This window comes from Hyla sarda, chromosome 11 (assembly GCF_029499605.1).
Source record: "Hyla sarda isolate aHylSar1 chromosome 11, aHylSar1.hap1, whole genome shotgun sequence".
In the NCBI taxonomy this organism is placed as follows: domain Eukaryota; kingdom Metazoa; phylum Chordata; class Amphibia; order Anura; family Hylidae; genus Hyla; species Hyla sarda.
Window position 1 is genome coordinate 44,866,188 of NC_079199.1, and position 17,473 is coordinate 44,883,660.

The 17,473-nt window shown below is 43.0% G+C and overlaps 1 protein-coding gene across 1 annotated transcript in view; it reads left to right on the plus strand.

Annotated features, from left to right (window-relative positions):
- RHOJ (ras homolog family member J) overlaps positions 1-17,473 on the plus strand; it is a 96,243-nt gene that overhangs the window by 66,129 nt on the left and 12,641 nt on the right. Inside the window, exon 2 of the mRNA XM_056546102.1 lies at positions 16,624-16,682. Within this exon, the coding sequence (XP_056402077.1) occupies positions 16,624-16,682 (59 nt within the window). The remainder of the gene's footprint in view (positions 1-16,623; positions 16,683-17,473) is intronic.

Consider the following 17,473-nt stretch of genomic DNA (forward strand, 5'->3'; position numbering starts at 1 on the left):
CTGAGGACAATCAGGGCTCTGTGCACTGAGGACAAGCAAGGCTCTGTGCACTGAGGACAAGCAGGGCTATGTACACTGAGGAGAAGCAGGGCTCTGCACACTGAGGACAAGCAGGGCTCTGTATACTGAGGACAAGCAGGGCTCTGTTCACTGAGGACAAGCAGGGCTATGTACACTGAGGACAAGCAGGGCTCTGTACACTGAGGACAAGCAGGACTCTGTACACTGAGGACAAGCAGGGCTCTGCATACTGATGACAAGCAGGGTTCTGTACACTAAGGACAAGCAGGGCTCTGTACACTGAGGACAAGCAGGGCTCTGTACGCTGAGGACAAGCAGGGCTCTGTATGCTGATGACAAGCAGGGCTCTGTATACTGATGACAAGCAGGGTTCTGTACACTAAGGACAAGCAGGGCTCTGTACACTGAAGGCAAGCAGGGCTCTGTACACTGATGACAAGCAGGGCTCTGTGCACTAAGGACAAGCAGGGCTCTGTGCACTGAGGACAAGCAGGGCTCTGTACACTGAGGACAAGCAGGGCTCTGTGCACTGAGGCTCTGTAACATGCTCTCGGCACACATGGCAGGATGAATGACACACCAGGAGCCTGCACAGAGCCCTGCTTGGCAATAGCTGCAGGGACAGTGTTTTTTCACCTGAAATAAACAAATTTTTTTAACCAATGTATATTATAAATACAGATATAATGGTATAATGTACATTATGTAAAATGTTTTGCTATCAACAGGTACACTTTGAAGGAAAACTGTCAGCGTGTTCACCCACACATAATACAATGGGTAATAGGGGGGGGGAAGAGGAGTCCAATGAGGGGTCACTGACTAAGATATTACCTGAGATATTACCCACAGAAGATCCTTTGCTAAATTCAGTGAATCGTCCAAAGGAGGTGGGGCTTTTCCAGGGCAATTTACATATTCATTGTTTGTGACTCCACTTTACTAGGATGTCACCCTCCCCGAGATTAGTTTCCCCCATCACTATTAAGGACATCCCTGTGTCCTGAAAGATCTTTTCGGGACACAAGGATTCCCCCGTTAACTCTCTGCGGCCCCATGTTAACTTTAAAAATGTAGGGGGCGCCGTGAGGTAGCGCACGCAGGGACGTCACTGACGTCACATGTGTGCACCCATAGGTATGGAGGAGAGGAGCATCGATCAGGAGGACGCGCACATGGTAAGTTACCAGCTGCACATCAGCTTTGGTGCTCCGACAACCGCTCCTCCGGTCCCTACTAGCAGTAGATTGGGACCTCCGGACCGGAGGAGCGGTGGTCAGAGCACTGAGGTGGGGCAGTACACAGACATACAGCCTCCAGCCATACACTGTATATGGCTGAAGGCTGTATGTCTGTGGGGGCCACTGCCAACCTAATGTGGGGAAACAATACCGCCTACCTAATGTGGGGGAACATACTGCCAATCTTATGTGGGGGAACTATGCTGCCAACCTAATGTGGGGGGGGGACTATGACATCATGCCATGCCCCATCAATGCAAGTCTATGGGAGGGGGCAGGTCGACCACCGCACGATACTCTGATTGTGCCCATCCCGAGACTAGACTCTGGATCTGCCCCTGCCCCATGTTGGAGTCCTGTTCACCCCCACTATAACCCAGTGTATTCAGTTTAGCGTGGGTGAACAGGCTGACAGTTTTCGTTTAAGCATTTACCTATAGTATGAATGGGAAACATGTACATAGCTATAATGAAGAGGGACTTCTACAGCTGGTCTTCTGGGCAGTTGTCACAAGTTCATTGAGGTGTCACGTCTTATGACTCTGACAGCCAATCTTGGCACTGCAACTATGGTCGCAATGTCTTGCTGGCATGTATAAGTCACTAGAACTTAGGCCCCTGTCAAGTTTTTGATGATTTTGTATTAGAAAACTATGGGATTGGTTCTGTCATTACTTTTTAGGTCGTGGCATCAGTAGTGAATGTGGATGACTTTTTGTGCCGGGAAGAAAAATTTTACTTGCAGTGCTTTTCTGTCTTGTTACAGAAGGTGAATCGGTGTGCAGATTTTATCAGTTGTGTCCTTTTAGGTCTCATAAATCAAGATATTAAGTTTAAGGGTAGGGTCACACGTAACGGATCCGCAGCGAATTTAAGGCTGCGGATCCGCTGGTGACCGACCCATTTTGTGCCTCCTGCTGCTGCCGGAAACAAACCCAGTCCCCCTCACCCCGCCCCCTGACCTGCTCGCTGGGCGAGCAGGCCAGGGGGCCGGGCCAGGGGGGCTGGGTTTGTTTTCGGCAGCAGCAGGGGGCATGATGCCTCAGTAGAGCATAAGTGAGAGCAGATTTCCCAGCCTATCGTTACTAAACTGCCCATTTTTAAGGTCAATGGAACAATCTCATAGGGGGAGAGTTCTCAAAACCTGTGCAAAGGAAAAGTTGATCAGTTACCCATAGCAACCAATCAAATTGCTTCTTTTAACCTTCAGGGACCTTTTTAAAAATGAAAGAAGCAATCTGATTGGTTGCTATTGGCAACTGGGCAACGTTCCCTTTGCACTAGTTTTAATGAATCTTACCCATATTGTCTAATATACAGACATTTGGCATAATATAATCTTATGATTTGGACACAGTAACCATAGACGTGGCAATACGTGTGCATACATTTTACTTCTGTGTCATCTGACCATGTGATAGATCTAACGTTCTGACCAAACCTCGGGTCTCATGACTGAGTTCTTTAGTCTCTGCCTCCATATCTCTATTCATGTGTTTATCATGTAGGAAGTTTGAAATCGTAAGAGACTTGTAGTTATTTAGGGAGTGTTTTGGCATACGTTACTTAGAAGCACTCACCCAATCCTTAAAATGTGAAATCTGATTCAAATTCCTTCAATCCTCAATGCCGAGAAAAACCTTTAACACCTAAGTTTATAGAAAATACTTGATGTCATTTACTGGGTCGAGGCTTCACCACTATTGCAGCTAGCAGTAAAGGATCCAGTCTACGCCGTGTTGGTATATGCCCATAGGAAAACACCATAGAGGAGGCAAGCCTCAAGATATTACAGTACAGGAAGGCTGCTTTCCCCCTATAAAATTCATCCGTTTTAAAGATCCGTCTGATGTTCCGTCATGAAAACCCTACAAATCGGCCGTTTAACAGCCGTTAGAAAATCCCATTATAGTCTATTGGATTTTTACATTATCCGTTTTAATCCATTATAGTCCGTTATTAATAACGGACGTTATTTTGTGATGGGAGAATGAACGGAAGAAAGAGTGCATGTACTATTTCCCCCGTTACCATCTTCCCTCACAAACTAACGTCCGAGAAGAGAAGTGGAGGAAGGGAGGTAGAGGACATTCATGGGGTCACAGTGCACACAGGAGAGCAGTGTAAAAGTACAGAGTGGTAAGGGGGGGGGGGTCTCAAGTGTGACACCTATAGAGGCTTATAGTATTAAAAAGTCCCCTTTGTTTGGGGGTTTTTGAACACATAATTGGGTTGGGACTAGAGATGAGCGAACTTACAGTAAATTCGATTCGTCACGAACCTCTCGGCTCGGCAGTTGATGACTTTTCCTGCATAAATTAGTTCAGCTTTGAGGTGCTCCCGTGGGCTGGAAAAGGTGGATACTGTCCTAGGAGACTCTTTCCTAGGAATGTATCCACTTTTTCCAGCCCACCGGAGTAACTAATTTACGCAGGATAAGTCATCAACTGCCGAGCCGAGAAGTTCGTGACAAATCGAATTTACTGTAAGTTCGCTCATCTCTAGTTGGGACACAAGGCAATATTACAGGTTCAAAAATACACCTGTAATATGCTTCTAATATCTATTATTTTCCTGCTATGCTCTTTCCAACTTTGGAGCTGCTTGGGTCCCATTAAAGAGCCCCCTATAGTTTAGGAACACACAGCTGCCAATACATGTGGCGAACATTAGCCGGACTAAAAGCAAAAAATATTTTGTCAGTGATGAAAATACGCATGGATTCCACCATTTAACCAAAACCCCACACATCCTCGCCCCTCACACCCAGGAATTTACTGTTCTTAATTGACTCAATTTATATCATATGTGAAAAGTGATGGGAAAGTGTGCTGAGCCATAGGAAACAAGGGCAGAGGTCTCCAACCTGTGACCCTCCAGCTGTAGCGAAATTACAAATCTGATCACGTCTTGACAGCCCCAGGGCATGCTGGGGATTGTAGTTTTATAACAGCTGTAGAGTCACATGTTCTATACCAGTGGTCTCCAACCTGCGGACCTCCAGATGTTGCAAAACTACAACTCCCAGCATGCCCGGACAGCCGTTGGCTGTCCGGGCATGCTGGGAGTTGTAGTTTTGCAACATCTGGAGGTCCGCAGGTTGGAGACCACTGTTCTATTCTATTAGGTATAAGCCTTTAACTAAAGAAACAGGCAATAATTCTGAAATAACCATGTATAGTGTGAAGTAACCAAACCACCCCCAGTTATAATACTACCACAAGATATGAATTAATCACTTAAATCTTTATTGAAATTAACCATTTATTAAAAATATTAATAGACATAAATAGGCACCAAAAATCAGTTCACACAGAAAAACAGAGCGGAGGAGGGCAGAGTAAATAATATAATAAATAATCCTCAATAGTTTAGTTTCAATTCATATTTATGCAAGTACATCAATAAAGTGCATAGTGCAGTCAAAGAAAGGCAAACAAAAAGGAGACAAAGCATAACACAGAAAAGTCCCAGCAAAATACCTTAAAAACATGCCTTACCACCATCTGCACAAACCCCAACATGTTTTGCTCAATGCTGAGCTTCCTCAGGAGGCTATTAAATGTTTTTAATAAATGGTTATTTTCAATAAAGATTCATTTATACCTGGTGGTAGTGTTATAATTTGGGGTGGTTATATTAGGTATAAATAAAAACAATCAAACACACAACCATACAGAGCTGTACAGAGCCTTAGGCTGGGTTCACACTACGTTTGTAGTGTACGGGAACCGGATACAGCTGGGGGGGGGGGCGGAAAACTGGGTGCTCCCGTATGCGGCACGAACCACATTCATTTCAATGAGTCGGCTCATTCTTGCCCCGTATACGGTTTTCTGACTGGACCTAAAACCACGGTATACCACGGTTTTAGGTACGGTTAGAGAACCATATACGGGGCAAAAATGAGCCGACTAGAGTTAGCATTTGACTCCAGTCGGCTCATTGAAATGCATTACATACAGGCCAGGTCGGACTGGGATACGGGAGCAGACAGATTGCACTTCCTCGGATCCAGCACCCATACACTACAAACATAGTGTGAACCAGCCCTGAAAGAGGTGCACCACTGCCCCAGCAATTGGAACATTTTGTTCCGAACGCTGGGTGCAGGTTGTGGGTGTCGTTACGTCATGCCATGGCCCCTCAATGCAAGTCTATGGGAAGGGGTATGGCGGCTGCCAAACCCCCTCCCATAGACATTCATTGAGGTATGTGGCCGTGGAGTCACGACCCCTGCAGCCCGCACCTAGCGTTCAGAACAAAATGTTCTGATTGCTGGGGCAGTGGAGTACCCCTTTAACACGGCAACCATAGCCCCTGATTTCATACAGAATTTTACAGATATAAATGCCATGCTCCTTCAGATGCCATATTACAAAGGTATTCTCCCCATTGTGGTGTACCATAGAGAGGCACTATATATTGGCACATGGTATGTCTATAGAAGCCGTCATCTGTTAATACATGCCTACTGCCTACTATCCCTTTAAGGCAGTGGTTCTCAACCTTTCTTGCCTGAATACCCCTTGACAGCCCATTCCCAAAAAATTGTACCCCCATATTATAGACATTTTGTAGTGATTATAGTATAATTCATATGCTTTACTTTCCTCTAAAACAGGCCCCTGTTACTCTCCCCACTTACTCTTCTTTTCTTCACTATCTGGCCTAGACCGCCATTAAGAATTCTCCCATACAAGACTTCTCCACAGAACCAGCCAAACAAACATTTTAGGCTTCTTCCTGCAGTACAATACCCACCTATTTACAAACTCCCCATGTTTATTGTCACACACAGTAATAGTACCCACCTTGCGTCCCCATGAAGTTGTAAGGCCCCCTCTGTGCCCCCAAATATATCTGTAGGCCCCCAGACTGCCCCATATATAGTTGTAGGCCGCCATACTGTCCCGCTTTGGTGCTCCACTGCTCCTCTGGTCTGGGGACCTATTGTTATGGCTCATAGCAGTAGGTCCCCGGTCTGCAGGGGCAGTGGAGCAACAAAGCTAATGGTAGTTATTGCCCACAGCAGCCCAGTGCCCGCGCTTCCCCTTTGCGGTCCTCCTGCTCCTCGGTACAGTGTTGTCAGACTACCATTTTTTTCAAATTGGTCCAGACCAGTAACCAGTGGCTGTGGCTGCTATTACAGTTTTTTTTTTTTTTTTTTTTTCCAAGTACCCCCTGGAGAACTGCTAAGTACCCCTGGGGGTACTTGTACCACAGGTGGAGAACCACTGCTTTAAGGCCATGTTCACATGATGGATTTTCTGAGAATGTCTATGGGAACATTCCACCGTTTGAACATAACCTAAGACCTGGTTTCACAATGTTTTTATTGAATTTGATAAACATAAGAAATGTAACATGTAACATATTATGACATCAGATGTGTCAGAGTTTACATATGAACATGCATAATAACCTTGACTGGTGGAGCATAATTGTTCATCCAAACAGTGTTTCGCATATTCACAAAGGATCTATCAGGTCCAAAGGGACCTTAATTGAAATTTGAGAGCAAGATAATAACAATAGGAAGGAAAACAATAAAACAATAAAATAGTGAGTCTCCATAACTTCTACAAAATCAATCAAAATTGCTGCATTAGGCAGTTGTCTGGTATTTGGTAGAATTCAGAATCGAGGTCTCAAAGGGTGTCACAAGGGTCAGCCGTCTTATACACTCGAAGAACCGCTCTTTTGTGTGTAGTAAGCTAAATTGTATCATTACTTAGTTTAGATAGTAAAGGTCTATGGGGGTTTATAAAGCTTAATCCAGGATTCCCATGAGGCTGTACACTCATCTCTTTTTCCCCTTTGACCAAGAAGTATTAGCTCATAATTATAATGAGATAGCAGTGTATTTATTAATTCGTTAATGTGTGGAATTTGGAGGCTAATAACATTTTATATGACAAACATATGTGTACAATCGGAGTTTGTATGTTTTTTGGGAGATCTTCCAGACCCAGAAGTAATAGAAGTAATTCATCTTTAGGTTGTGAGCAATGAGGGATCAATTTCAAAATCATACTTTTTACTTCTGAAACAAAGGTAAGTATGGCCGGGCAAGTGAGGAAGATATGTTTTAGGGAGCCTTGTTCCCCACAATCCCTCCAACATAGTGGCGACAGGTGAGGAAAAATCAAAGATAATTTTTTAGGTGTGTAGTACCATCTATTGACAAACTTGCAATGATGTTCCCATAAATTAGCACATACTGTTGCTTTTTTTTATCTTTAAAGGAAAACTGTCACATATTTTCTCCCACACTATCCACAGGTATTGGTAGATAGTGCGGGAGACACTGATTAAAACGAGCCCTACCTTGGTCTGATCCGCGCCGCCGTTCGCCCGCAATTGTAGTTTTAATCTCTGTGTATATCCGGCTCTAACTGGCAAAGGCGGGGCTTCTGCGGGCTAACTGACACTGACGTCAGCGCCACTCATGAATATTCATCCCTCCCTCTGGTTAGGAGCGGCGAAGAGAGGGAGAACAGGAGGGATGAATATTCATGAGCGGCGCTGACGTCAGTGTCAGTTAGCCCGCAGAAGCCCCGCCTTTGCCAGTTAGAGCCGGATATACACAGAGATTAAAACTACAATTGCGCGCGAACGGCGGCGCGGATCAGACCAAGGTAGGGCTCGTTTTAATCAGCGTCTCCCGCACTATCCACCAATACCGGTGGATAGTGCGGGAGAAAATATGTGACAGTTTTCCTTTAAGGATGTATTCAGCCATTTACCTAAGACCTGGTTGCGAAACTACAACATGGAGACCACAATGAAGACCACTGGCGTTCTCTAGCTCCTTCCCGTACATTCATTTCTCATTATCACTATTACATACAGTGTGAGGACTATCCTCTCTCTAGCAGGAAGGACATTGGGTTCATGTCGTAAGCCCCCACTATCCTTTATAGTGTATGTTTCACCGGAGATGTCCTCTCATTGTTCACAGCTGTAATAAATAAAAAAAAATTGGCAAAGTTCCTTATTGTAGAGAATAGCTGTAAATCTGTAACATCTGAATACAATATGTAGGAATCTGGATAAAAAATTTTAAAAAAATGTTCTTAAAACACACAAATTAAAAGCAAATATACAAACCAGTGTTCTAATTCATTGAATCTGTGAAACTGGATTAATCCGGGGATCTATATATAGTTATGTTATTCTCATTACATATGTCACATATGGGTTTATGGATTAGGATTTGTTTCTGCCGTTCTATATTGATACGTGTGGGCCCTATTCATAACCAAGCATAAAACCCTCACCTCTTTGTATGTATAACATGCTGTATCTAATATTTACAGTTTTCTTCAACTGCGGACTTCACAAAAAATAAAAAATGTATTATATTGTTGTGTTCCTTTGTTATTCCCTTCTCGAAATATAGGAATAAAGCAGGGGTGTGGAACTTTTTTAGGCCATTTTGGGTTGCCACCTTTCTTGAAAAAACATACCGGCCATGCTAATTTGCATAATTAATCATATTTGCATGATCAGAGGATACACATATATGGGGGAAATTTTTGTCCTTTTCTGACCCCTATAACCTTTTTATTTCTCCTTATACGGGGGGGGGGGGGGGGAGGTATGAGGGTTTTTTGCACCTCGATCTGTCGTTTTTAACACTACCATTTTTGTTTTGATGGGACCTATTTGATCGCTCTTTTAAAAAAAATTAAATTCGTGAATTGCCGTTAGTTACTAACTACAACTCCCAGCATGCCCTGATACAGCCTGTGGCTTTGCAGCTGCCCCAAATGAAAATGGGCAATGATGGTTGGGAAACACTGGTACAGTTTATGGTGCAACATTCCGGGAGTTGGAGGATTGGTCGGATAAATACCGGCAGGGTGGCCAAAATACCGGCTGTGCCAGTAAAATACCGGCCAGGTGGCAACCCTAGGGCCATTTGAATATTTATGCTGTAATTTGCGGCCCATGCAAAATTATCAACCTAAACATGAGCCATTATTTGGTCAAAACATTCAATGTACCCACCTATAATGGGATTCTCTTTGGTGAGGTGGGTATGTTCGTGGTATTGATGATGTTGCTACTCACAACTGCTTTTCAAGGTTTGCTTTGGCCAGTCTGCAGGAAGTTTTTTTTTTATTTATTATTATTATTATTATTATTATTTTTATCTTTAGGGGGGTCCTACATAAAGGTGACAAACACATACTCACTTCGGCTCCCCCTGCAGTCATCGAGCTTCAGGACGCATCCGATGATGTCACTCATTGGTCCAGATTTATCAATCTGCATGAAAACTGATTTTTACTTTAGCAACCAATCACAGCTCAGCTTTCATTTTACCGGAGCTCATTAACCTCTTAAGGACTCATGACGTACGCGTACGTCATGAGTCCGCTCCTGATCTATAACACGGGGCCACGACGTGGCCCCGAGTCATAGCGGGTCGGGCCTGGCCTCTAACAACGGCCGGGACCCGTGGCTAATAGCGCGCGGCATTGTTCGCGGTGCCGCGCGCTATTAACCCTTTAGACCTGGTGTTCAAAGTTGAACACCGTGTCTAAAGTGAAAGCATGCCGGTTAGCTCAGGGAGCTGTTCGGGATAGCCACGGCGAAATAGCGGCATCCCGAACAGCTTACAAGACAGCCGGAGGGCCCCTACCTGCCTCCTCTCTGTCCGATCGCCGAATGACCGCTCAGTGCCTGAGATCCAGGCATGAGCAGTCAAGCGGCAGAATTATCGATCAGTGGTTTCCTATGAGAAACCACTGATCAATGTAAAAGATCAGTGTGTGCAGTGTTATAGGTCCCTATGGGAGCTATAACACTGCAAAAAAAAAAAGTGAATAAAGATCATTTAACCCCTTCCCTATTAAAAGTTTGAATCCCCCCCCCTTTTCTCATAAAAAAAAACTGTGTAAATAAAAATAAACATAAATGGTATCGCCCCGTGCGGAAATGTCCGAATTATAAAAAGATATTATTAATTAAACCGCACGGTCAATGGCGCATGCGCAAAAAAATTCCAAAGTCCAAAATAGTGCATTTTTGGTCACTTTTTATATAGTGAAAAAATGAATAAAAAGCGATCAATAAGTCCTATCAATGCAAAAATCATACCGCTTAAAACTTCAGATCATGGCGCAAAAAATTAGCCCTCATACCACCCCATACGTGGAAAAATAAAAAAGTTATAGGGGTCACAAAATTACAATTTTAAACGTATTAATTTTCCTGCATGAAGTTATGATTTTTTACAGAAGTGCGACAAAATCAAACCTATACAAGTAGGGTATCATTTTAATTGTATGGACCTACAGAATAATGATAAGGTGTCATTTTTACTGAAAAATGTACTACGTAGAAACGTAAGCCCCCAAAAGTTACAAAACGGCGGGTTTTTTTCAATTTTGTCTCACAATAATTTTTTTTCCGTTTTGCCGTAGATTTATGGGTAAAATGATTGATGTCATTACAAAGTAGAATTGGTGGCACAAAAAATAAGTCATCATATGGATTTTTAGGTGCAAAATTGAAAAAGTTATGATTTTTTAAAGGCAAGGAGCAAAAAACGAAAATGCAAAATCGGAAAAACCCCGGGTCCTTATGCACATATCTTATACATGGTCTGTACCGTGCAAACTGTGCACTCACGTAAGTGAAAACATAGGTCTAATATTTTTTAATATTCTGTTCTTTACTTTATAGTATTTTGAGACTACACCACTGTGCATGGTAACAATACTGATCCTTTGCAGTTAATTATATTAGAGACGATTCCGCAGGACACTCCAAATCAATACCAACGTCTCATTAACTGCGAATCGTTTTGGATTTTTAAGCTTGCCACGTTAGTACCGCGGGGTCTGAATGAGATGACAGAAAATGTTCGCTAATTCTGTTGTTTTTTATAGGTGATTTAAGGTGATATAAGTTTTTATTTTTCTTAGATATTTTATTGTTTTATATTATGTGGCAATTATTATGGATATTGTGTCGGTAGCCATTTACTGTGAATGAAGGAGTTAACATTTTGTAATTTTGTATTGTCCACTTAAGGGTTAATTCCCTGCTATATAAATGTGCATCAGTATTTAAAGGGGTACTCCAGTGTTTAGACATCTTATCCCCTATCCAAAGGATAGGTGATAAGATGCCTGATCACGGTGGTCCCGCTGCTGGGGACCCCTGTGATCTTGCACGCCGCACCCCGTTCAAAGCACTCTCCGGAGCGTGTTCGCTCCGGATCTGATTACTGTCGATCACGGGGCCGGAGCGTTGTGATGTTGTGACAGCTGTCATGCCCCCTCCCATGGGCTTGCATTGCCCCGTGATCGACAGTGATCAGACCCGGAGCGAACACGCTCCAGAGAGTGCTTTGAATGGGGTGCGGCGTGCAAGATCACAGGGGTCCCCAGCGGCGGGACCACCGCGATCAGGCATCTTATCCCCTATCCTTTCAATAGGGGATAAGATGTCTAAGCGCCGTCGTACCCCTTTAACATGTCAGCAAAAATACTGATGGAGGCACAAATTTCTGTTTTGGCAAGAGGACTTTCTTTCTCCCCGACGTGTAAGTTTGACTTTTTTCATACTATGTTGGACATTAATAGGTTTGTCAGAAACATCACCCTCCGAAAGCCTTTTTCTGAATTTAATGCTGCTACTATTAGTTCTTCTACTGGGACCTCTAATACTGCTATTGACAATGTTGTGACTACTCATTATACATGTCGCATGACTATACTGTTTCCTCTCAATCTGGCTCTTTGACAAACAATTATAACAACGGTTCTCTGGCTGTTGGATTGGATGCAGCCGCGGGCTTCTCTTTTAGGGAGCTTGCGGCTGTTTTTGATCTACAACAGCTAGAAATAAACACAATACATCTGCTGTCCCCCCATTTCCCATCTCCAATCCTGGATTTTATCCAATGATGTCAAGGACATCTATGCTGGATAATTTGAGAGGGAACTTGTCCATTTAGCACGTAGCCCCTCTCCACCCCAGTATAATTTATCCCACTGTGAAAGAACTGCCGTATTAGAACTTAAAATATGCAGGATGTCATTGTACGGGAGGCAGATAAGGTGGGAGGGGTTATAGTTATGGATAAGGGATTGTATTGTAAGCTCAATATGGACATTCTGTCTGATGATAGAACATACAAAAAGTTGTCAGGTAACCCTTCAGCCGCTTTTAAACGACAACTTGTTGATCTTGTGGATCTTGGGGAGAGAAGTGAATTTTTTACAGCCAAATAGGCAGAGTATATCAAAATTGAACATCCAGTCACAGCTATTTTCCACTCTCTCCCCAAGATCCACAAAAAGATCTTTCATTCCCCCCCCCCCCCCCCCCATGAGGCCCATAGTGGTGGGCATCTCTTCTCTCAATGAGAGATTCTGTGCCTGGACAGATACTTTGTTGCAGCCACTAGTAGTTACCATCCCAGGATTTTTGAGAGATACCAAACACGTGTTAGCTGCTTTGCATCAAATACCATGGCAGAATAAATTTTCTTGGATTACCGCGGATGTAACCGCATTGTATTCAGTGATCCCACATGATAAAGCCATCATTGCTCTTAGAAGGTTTTTGAGTGTGTACTCCCAATACCCCAGTGATCTGCAGGAATACCTTATTTTATGTGTTGAGTATTTATTAACTCATAACTTTTTTATGTTTGATGGTACATATTTCCTGCAGATCACTTGTGCGGCTATGAGGGCGAAGTTCTCCCCTTCTCTCGCCAACATTTACATGTGTTGGTGGGAGAAGGGGACACTTTTCACCCCTAATAACATCTTTTTTGATTGCATTCAATAGTACGGCCGCTACATAGACGACTTCCTGTTTACATGGGGTCGGATGTAGTGGCCGTACAAGCATTTTCTGCCTATTTGAATGACAATCAATTGAGACTTAAATTCGCTATACAACACAATAGGGATCATATTTCCTTTCTATTTTTAAATTTGTCCGGTGATAGTACACATGGGATTATTGTTATGTCAACCTATCGAAAGAAGACAGCTGCTAACAACATTTTACATTCTGCCTCCTGCCATCCCGCCCATGTGACTAGGAATCTCTCTGTGGGGAAGATGGTGAGAGCCAGAAGAAATTGTTCCTCGATGGAGCTCTTTGATATAGAGGCCGACAACATATAAAAAGAAGTCTTGTTCATAGAGGTTACCCCAAATAGAATATAAGAAGAGCCAGATCCTTAGCCAGGAATAAGGACTGCACTGATCTGATATTTTTCTTCGCAAAAAGTTACTAAAGAAAAAGCTGGTACCACCTCTCAGAATAAACCAGTCATTTTTGTGACCCAGTATAGTCCGGACTTTAGGACAATTTGTAACCTAATCTACAAATATATGTTGATTATTACTGGAGATCCTTTATTTGCTTCTATTTTGGATACAGGTTACAAATGTGTCACTATAAAAAGCCCCCACAATTGGGCAAAAATTGTCCCCAAGCATGTTTAGTATTAAAGGAAAACTGTCACGTTTGCTCCCGCACTAACCACAGGTACTGATGAATAGTGCCGGAGACGCTGATTCCTACGATCGCTACCTTAGCTGGATCCGCCCAGCCGTTCGCCCGTAATCTTAGTTTTATTATGCCTGGAAATGTGGCTGTAACAGGCACGGGAGTGGTTTCTGTAGCTTAACTGGCACTGACGTCAGCGCCGCCCGCTTATGAATATTCATTCCCCCTCCCTCCAGTTAAGAGCGGCAAAGAGGGGGAGAGCTGGAGGGAGAGGGGATGAATATTCATAAGCGGCGCTGACATCAGTGCAAGCTAAGCTACAGAAACCCCGCCCGTGCCAGTTACAGCCACATTTCCAGGTATGATAAAACTAAGATTAAGGGCGAATGGCCGGGCAGATCCGGCCAAGGTAGGGCTCATAGGAATCAGTGTCTCCCGCACTATCCATCAGTACCTGTGGTTAGTGCAGGAGCAAACATGTGACAGTTTTCCTTTAAGGCACCGATGGAAAAAACATGACTTACCATGACAATCAAAGGTTCTTACAAATGTGGTCACAGAATATGTATGAGCTGCAAAGTTATGTGTAACACTACTCAATTTACCTCATATTCCACAGGCAAAAGCTATAAAATGCAGCAATGCATAAACTGTAATACATCACATGTAATTTATTTGTTTTCCTGCACTATATGTAAAGTGCAATATGTAGGCTGTACCAGCAATACCCATAAGGGTCTATTCACACGTACAGTATTCTGCTCAGATTTGATGCACAGCATTTCAAACTGTGTTCAGTTTACATTGAAATCTGCAGCAGAAAATCCTGCGCATCAAATCTGCACAGAATACTGTACATGTCAACAGACCATTAAACCAGAATAAGAAAACATATTTCGGATGTTGTCCACTTCAATTCTCGCCACACTTCTATGGTTACCAAACATTGTGCCGAGACGCATCAGGGGGATTTTTCTTGCATGACCCTACAAGGAATTGAAAGGGTCAATCCCCCTATGAGAGGTGGCAACTATAGGCAAAAAATATTTGACCGCGAGGTTTTCTGTATCCTGGAGCTTGATACGAGATTTACAAAAGGGTTAAATCGCAGACAGAATGTCATCTTACACTATTAGGTTTAATTATACATATTCTTATCTGCACCCCCTTGAATTCTTCAACATTAGACTTCCTACACAAGGCGTTATTTTACATAGCATATATCTCCAGTTTTGACATGACTGGCATTTACAGGATTATATATCATATATTTTTCCTTTATACTTGTATATATATATATATATATATATATATATGTATATATATATATATGAAAGAACAAGGTCCGGCACTAGGTTGCAGGTAAAAACCTCTTATTTCTTTATTTGAAGATTCTGCAGTACAGGGTAGAAAGTCTGACGCGTTTCGCTAAAGAGCTTAATTGTAGATATGACTGGCATTTACAGGATTATATATCATATATTTTTCCTTTATACTTGTGTATATATATATATATATATATATATATATATATATTTATATATATGCTTCTTTCCTGTTATATGCCTTTTGTTCATACAGTCAGTGTATATGTTTTTATATTTATCTTTATAATGAAGTTTGTTACTTTGTTATTTGGTTTATATTATGTATGTTGACATTATATTGTATTTCCTTTGTGGGGGTGGACACATCACTCTGCACCAGGCATTCCTCATGCGGCTTGATGGGTCTCCTTCCTATAAAGGTACGGCTGTAACCAACAGCATACCAGTATGAGTAAGGCTGGCAAGAGCGGCTGAAACGCGTCACTTTTATCCCGTTATATTGTGGTGGAAATAAAGAAAGAGATTTATTGCACAAGTACCTGCGCTGGACCTACATTCTTATTTTAAAATGATTTGGGGAACATAACAAAAAGCATTCAAAATGGTAACTTGGCCCCCAAATTCTCCAAATCCCAATCCCAAAATTTCTGTGTGATGTGCTGGAGAAACAAAGTCTGATCGATAAAGGCAGCTCCTCACAACTTACAGGACCTGGTTCTTATGTCTTGGAAAAACAAGAAAGAAGAGCGCTCCATGGCGTAAAACCGTCACTCCAGGGTCCAATTTAAAGTGGTAAAAAAACCTTACCGAAGGCGGTTGTGTGAACTCACACACAACAATGGTCTCCGTGGATGAGAGAGTACATCTGGTCTGCAGCCTCCCCGACCAAGAAAATATTCAACAGGTGAGGACTTCCAAGGGACGGTGGGGGGGTATCGGCGCTGGCCAAGATCGGACACGTCCGGTGAGTGACGTGTCCGATCTTGACCAGCGCCGATACCCCCCACCACATCTTATGTCTTGGTGACCAATGTCACCGGACACCTTCAGAGGATGGTGGAGTTGTGCCGTGAAAACAGTGGGAATTACACAATAATAGGTGGTTCTAAAGTTATGGTTGGTCGGTGTATATTCTATGGCCACAGATTTTGTTAGTTGCTCTGGAATATTAAGCAGCGGCAGATGTTGGTTTAGAGTACAGATGTTTTGTCCGTCAATTTCCACTGACTAATGGACGCCAAGGCTTATTCTCTATCTGTACAGCAGGAATGAGCGGCGGCAGCGTCTCTGGAGTGTGTTAATGGAGTAATCAGAGGCAGGCTGTGAGGAATGTGTTGCAGTTACTCCACACAGTGACTAGGACCATCTGTTTGAAGGCGTCTCTACCGCCCCCCAATGACACATGATATCTGTCAGTTCACTTCTAATTGTCACGGCTACAGGAATGAAATGGAGACTAGCAGAAGATTACAAGCCTACGATGCTAACGGGTGAGCAGTGCCCCCCTGGCTAATATCAGCACATGTTCTTGTATTTTTCAGTGACGGTGACGGTCGGAGGGAAGCAGTATCTCCTGGGACTCTATGACACCGCAGGACAGGTATTGTACTGAAGCTTTTAGATTTCCTTTTCATTGCTGTCAATTATGGGAATCAGATTCCTTCTGTACAAACTGGAAAGAGCTGTCAGTATCATAATCCACAATGTGTTCTCAACGTTTAATAGAGGCGTTTCCATTTCTGACACCTATTAAAACAATCCGCCATATGGATGTCACATGCATTGCTCCATACCAGTTGTATGTCACTATACGGCCGCAGGTCACATTAGTAACAACCCTTCATCTTTCCTGGTTTGTCCAGCCGTAATAGTAAAGCTTTTCAATAGCGTTCGTCTTTTAGGCCATGGTTACAGCTGGTATTTTCAGGGTAAAAAAAAAAATTAGTCGTATGTTGATGATAAAACGGCTGAAAAAAAGTCTGACAATTAATTTTATGACCATGAAATCTGTGCCTGCAGCCATTTTACTATTAATAGTAGAAGAAAATGGCCTGATTTTTAGTAGTAAAAACGTTATTTGAACGGCCCAAGAATGGGCAAAATACAATGTGTGGACATGGTCTTAAAGGGGTACTCGACTGCTCAGCGTTTGGAACAAACTGATCCAAACGCTGGAGTCAGCGCCAGTACCTCGTGACATCATAGCCCCATCCCCTCATGACGTCACACCCCGCCCCTTCAATACAAGTCTATGGGAGGGGGCGTGACAGCTGCCTGCCAGGCGCCAGGTTGCAGAGATAATGGAAGTCTCTTGTTATGAAAGGGGTACTCCAGTGGGGAAAAAACATTTTTAAGTCAACTAGTGCCACAAAGTTTTAAAATCTTAACCCT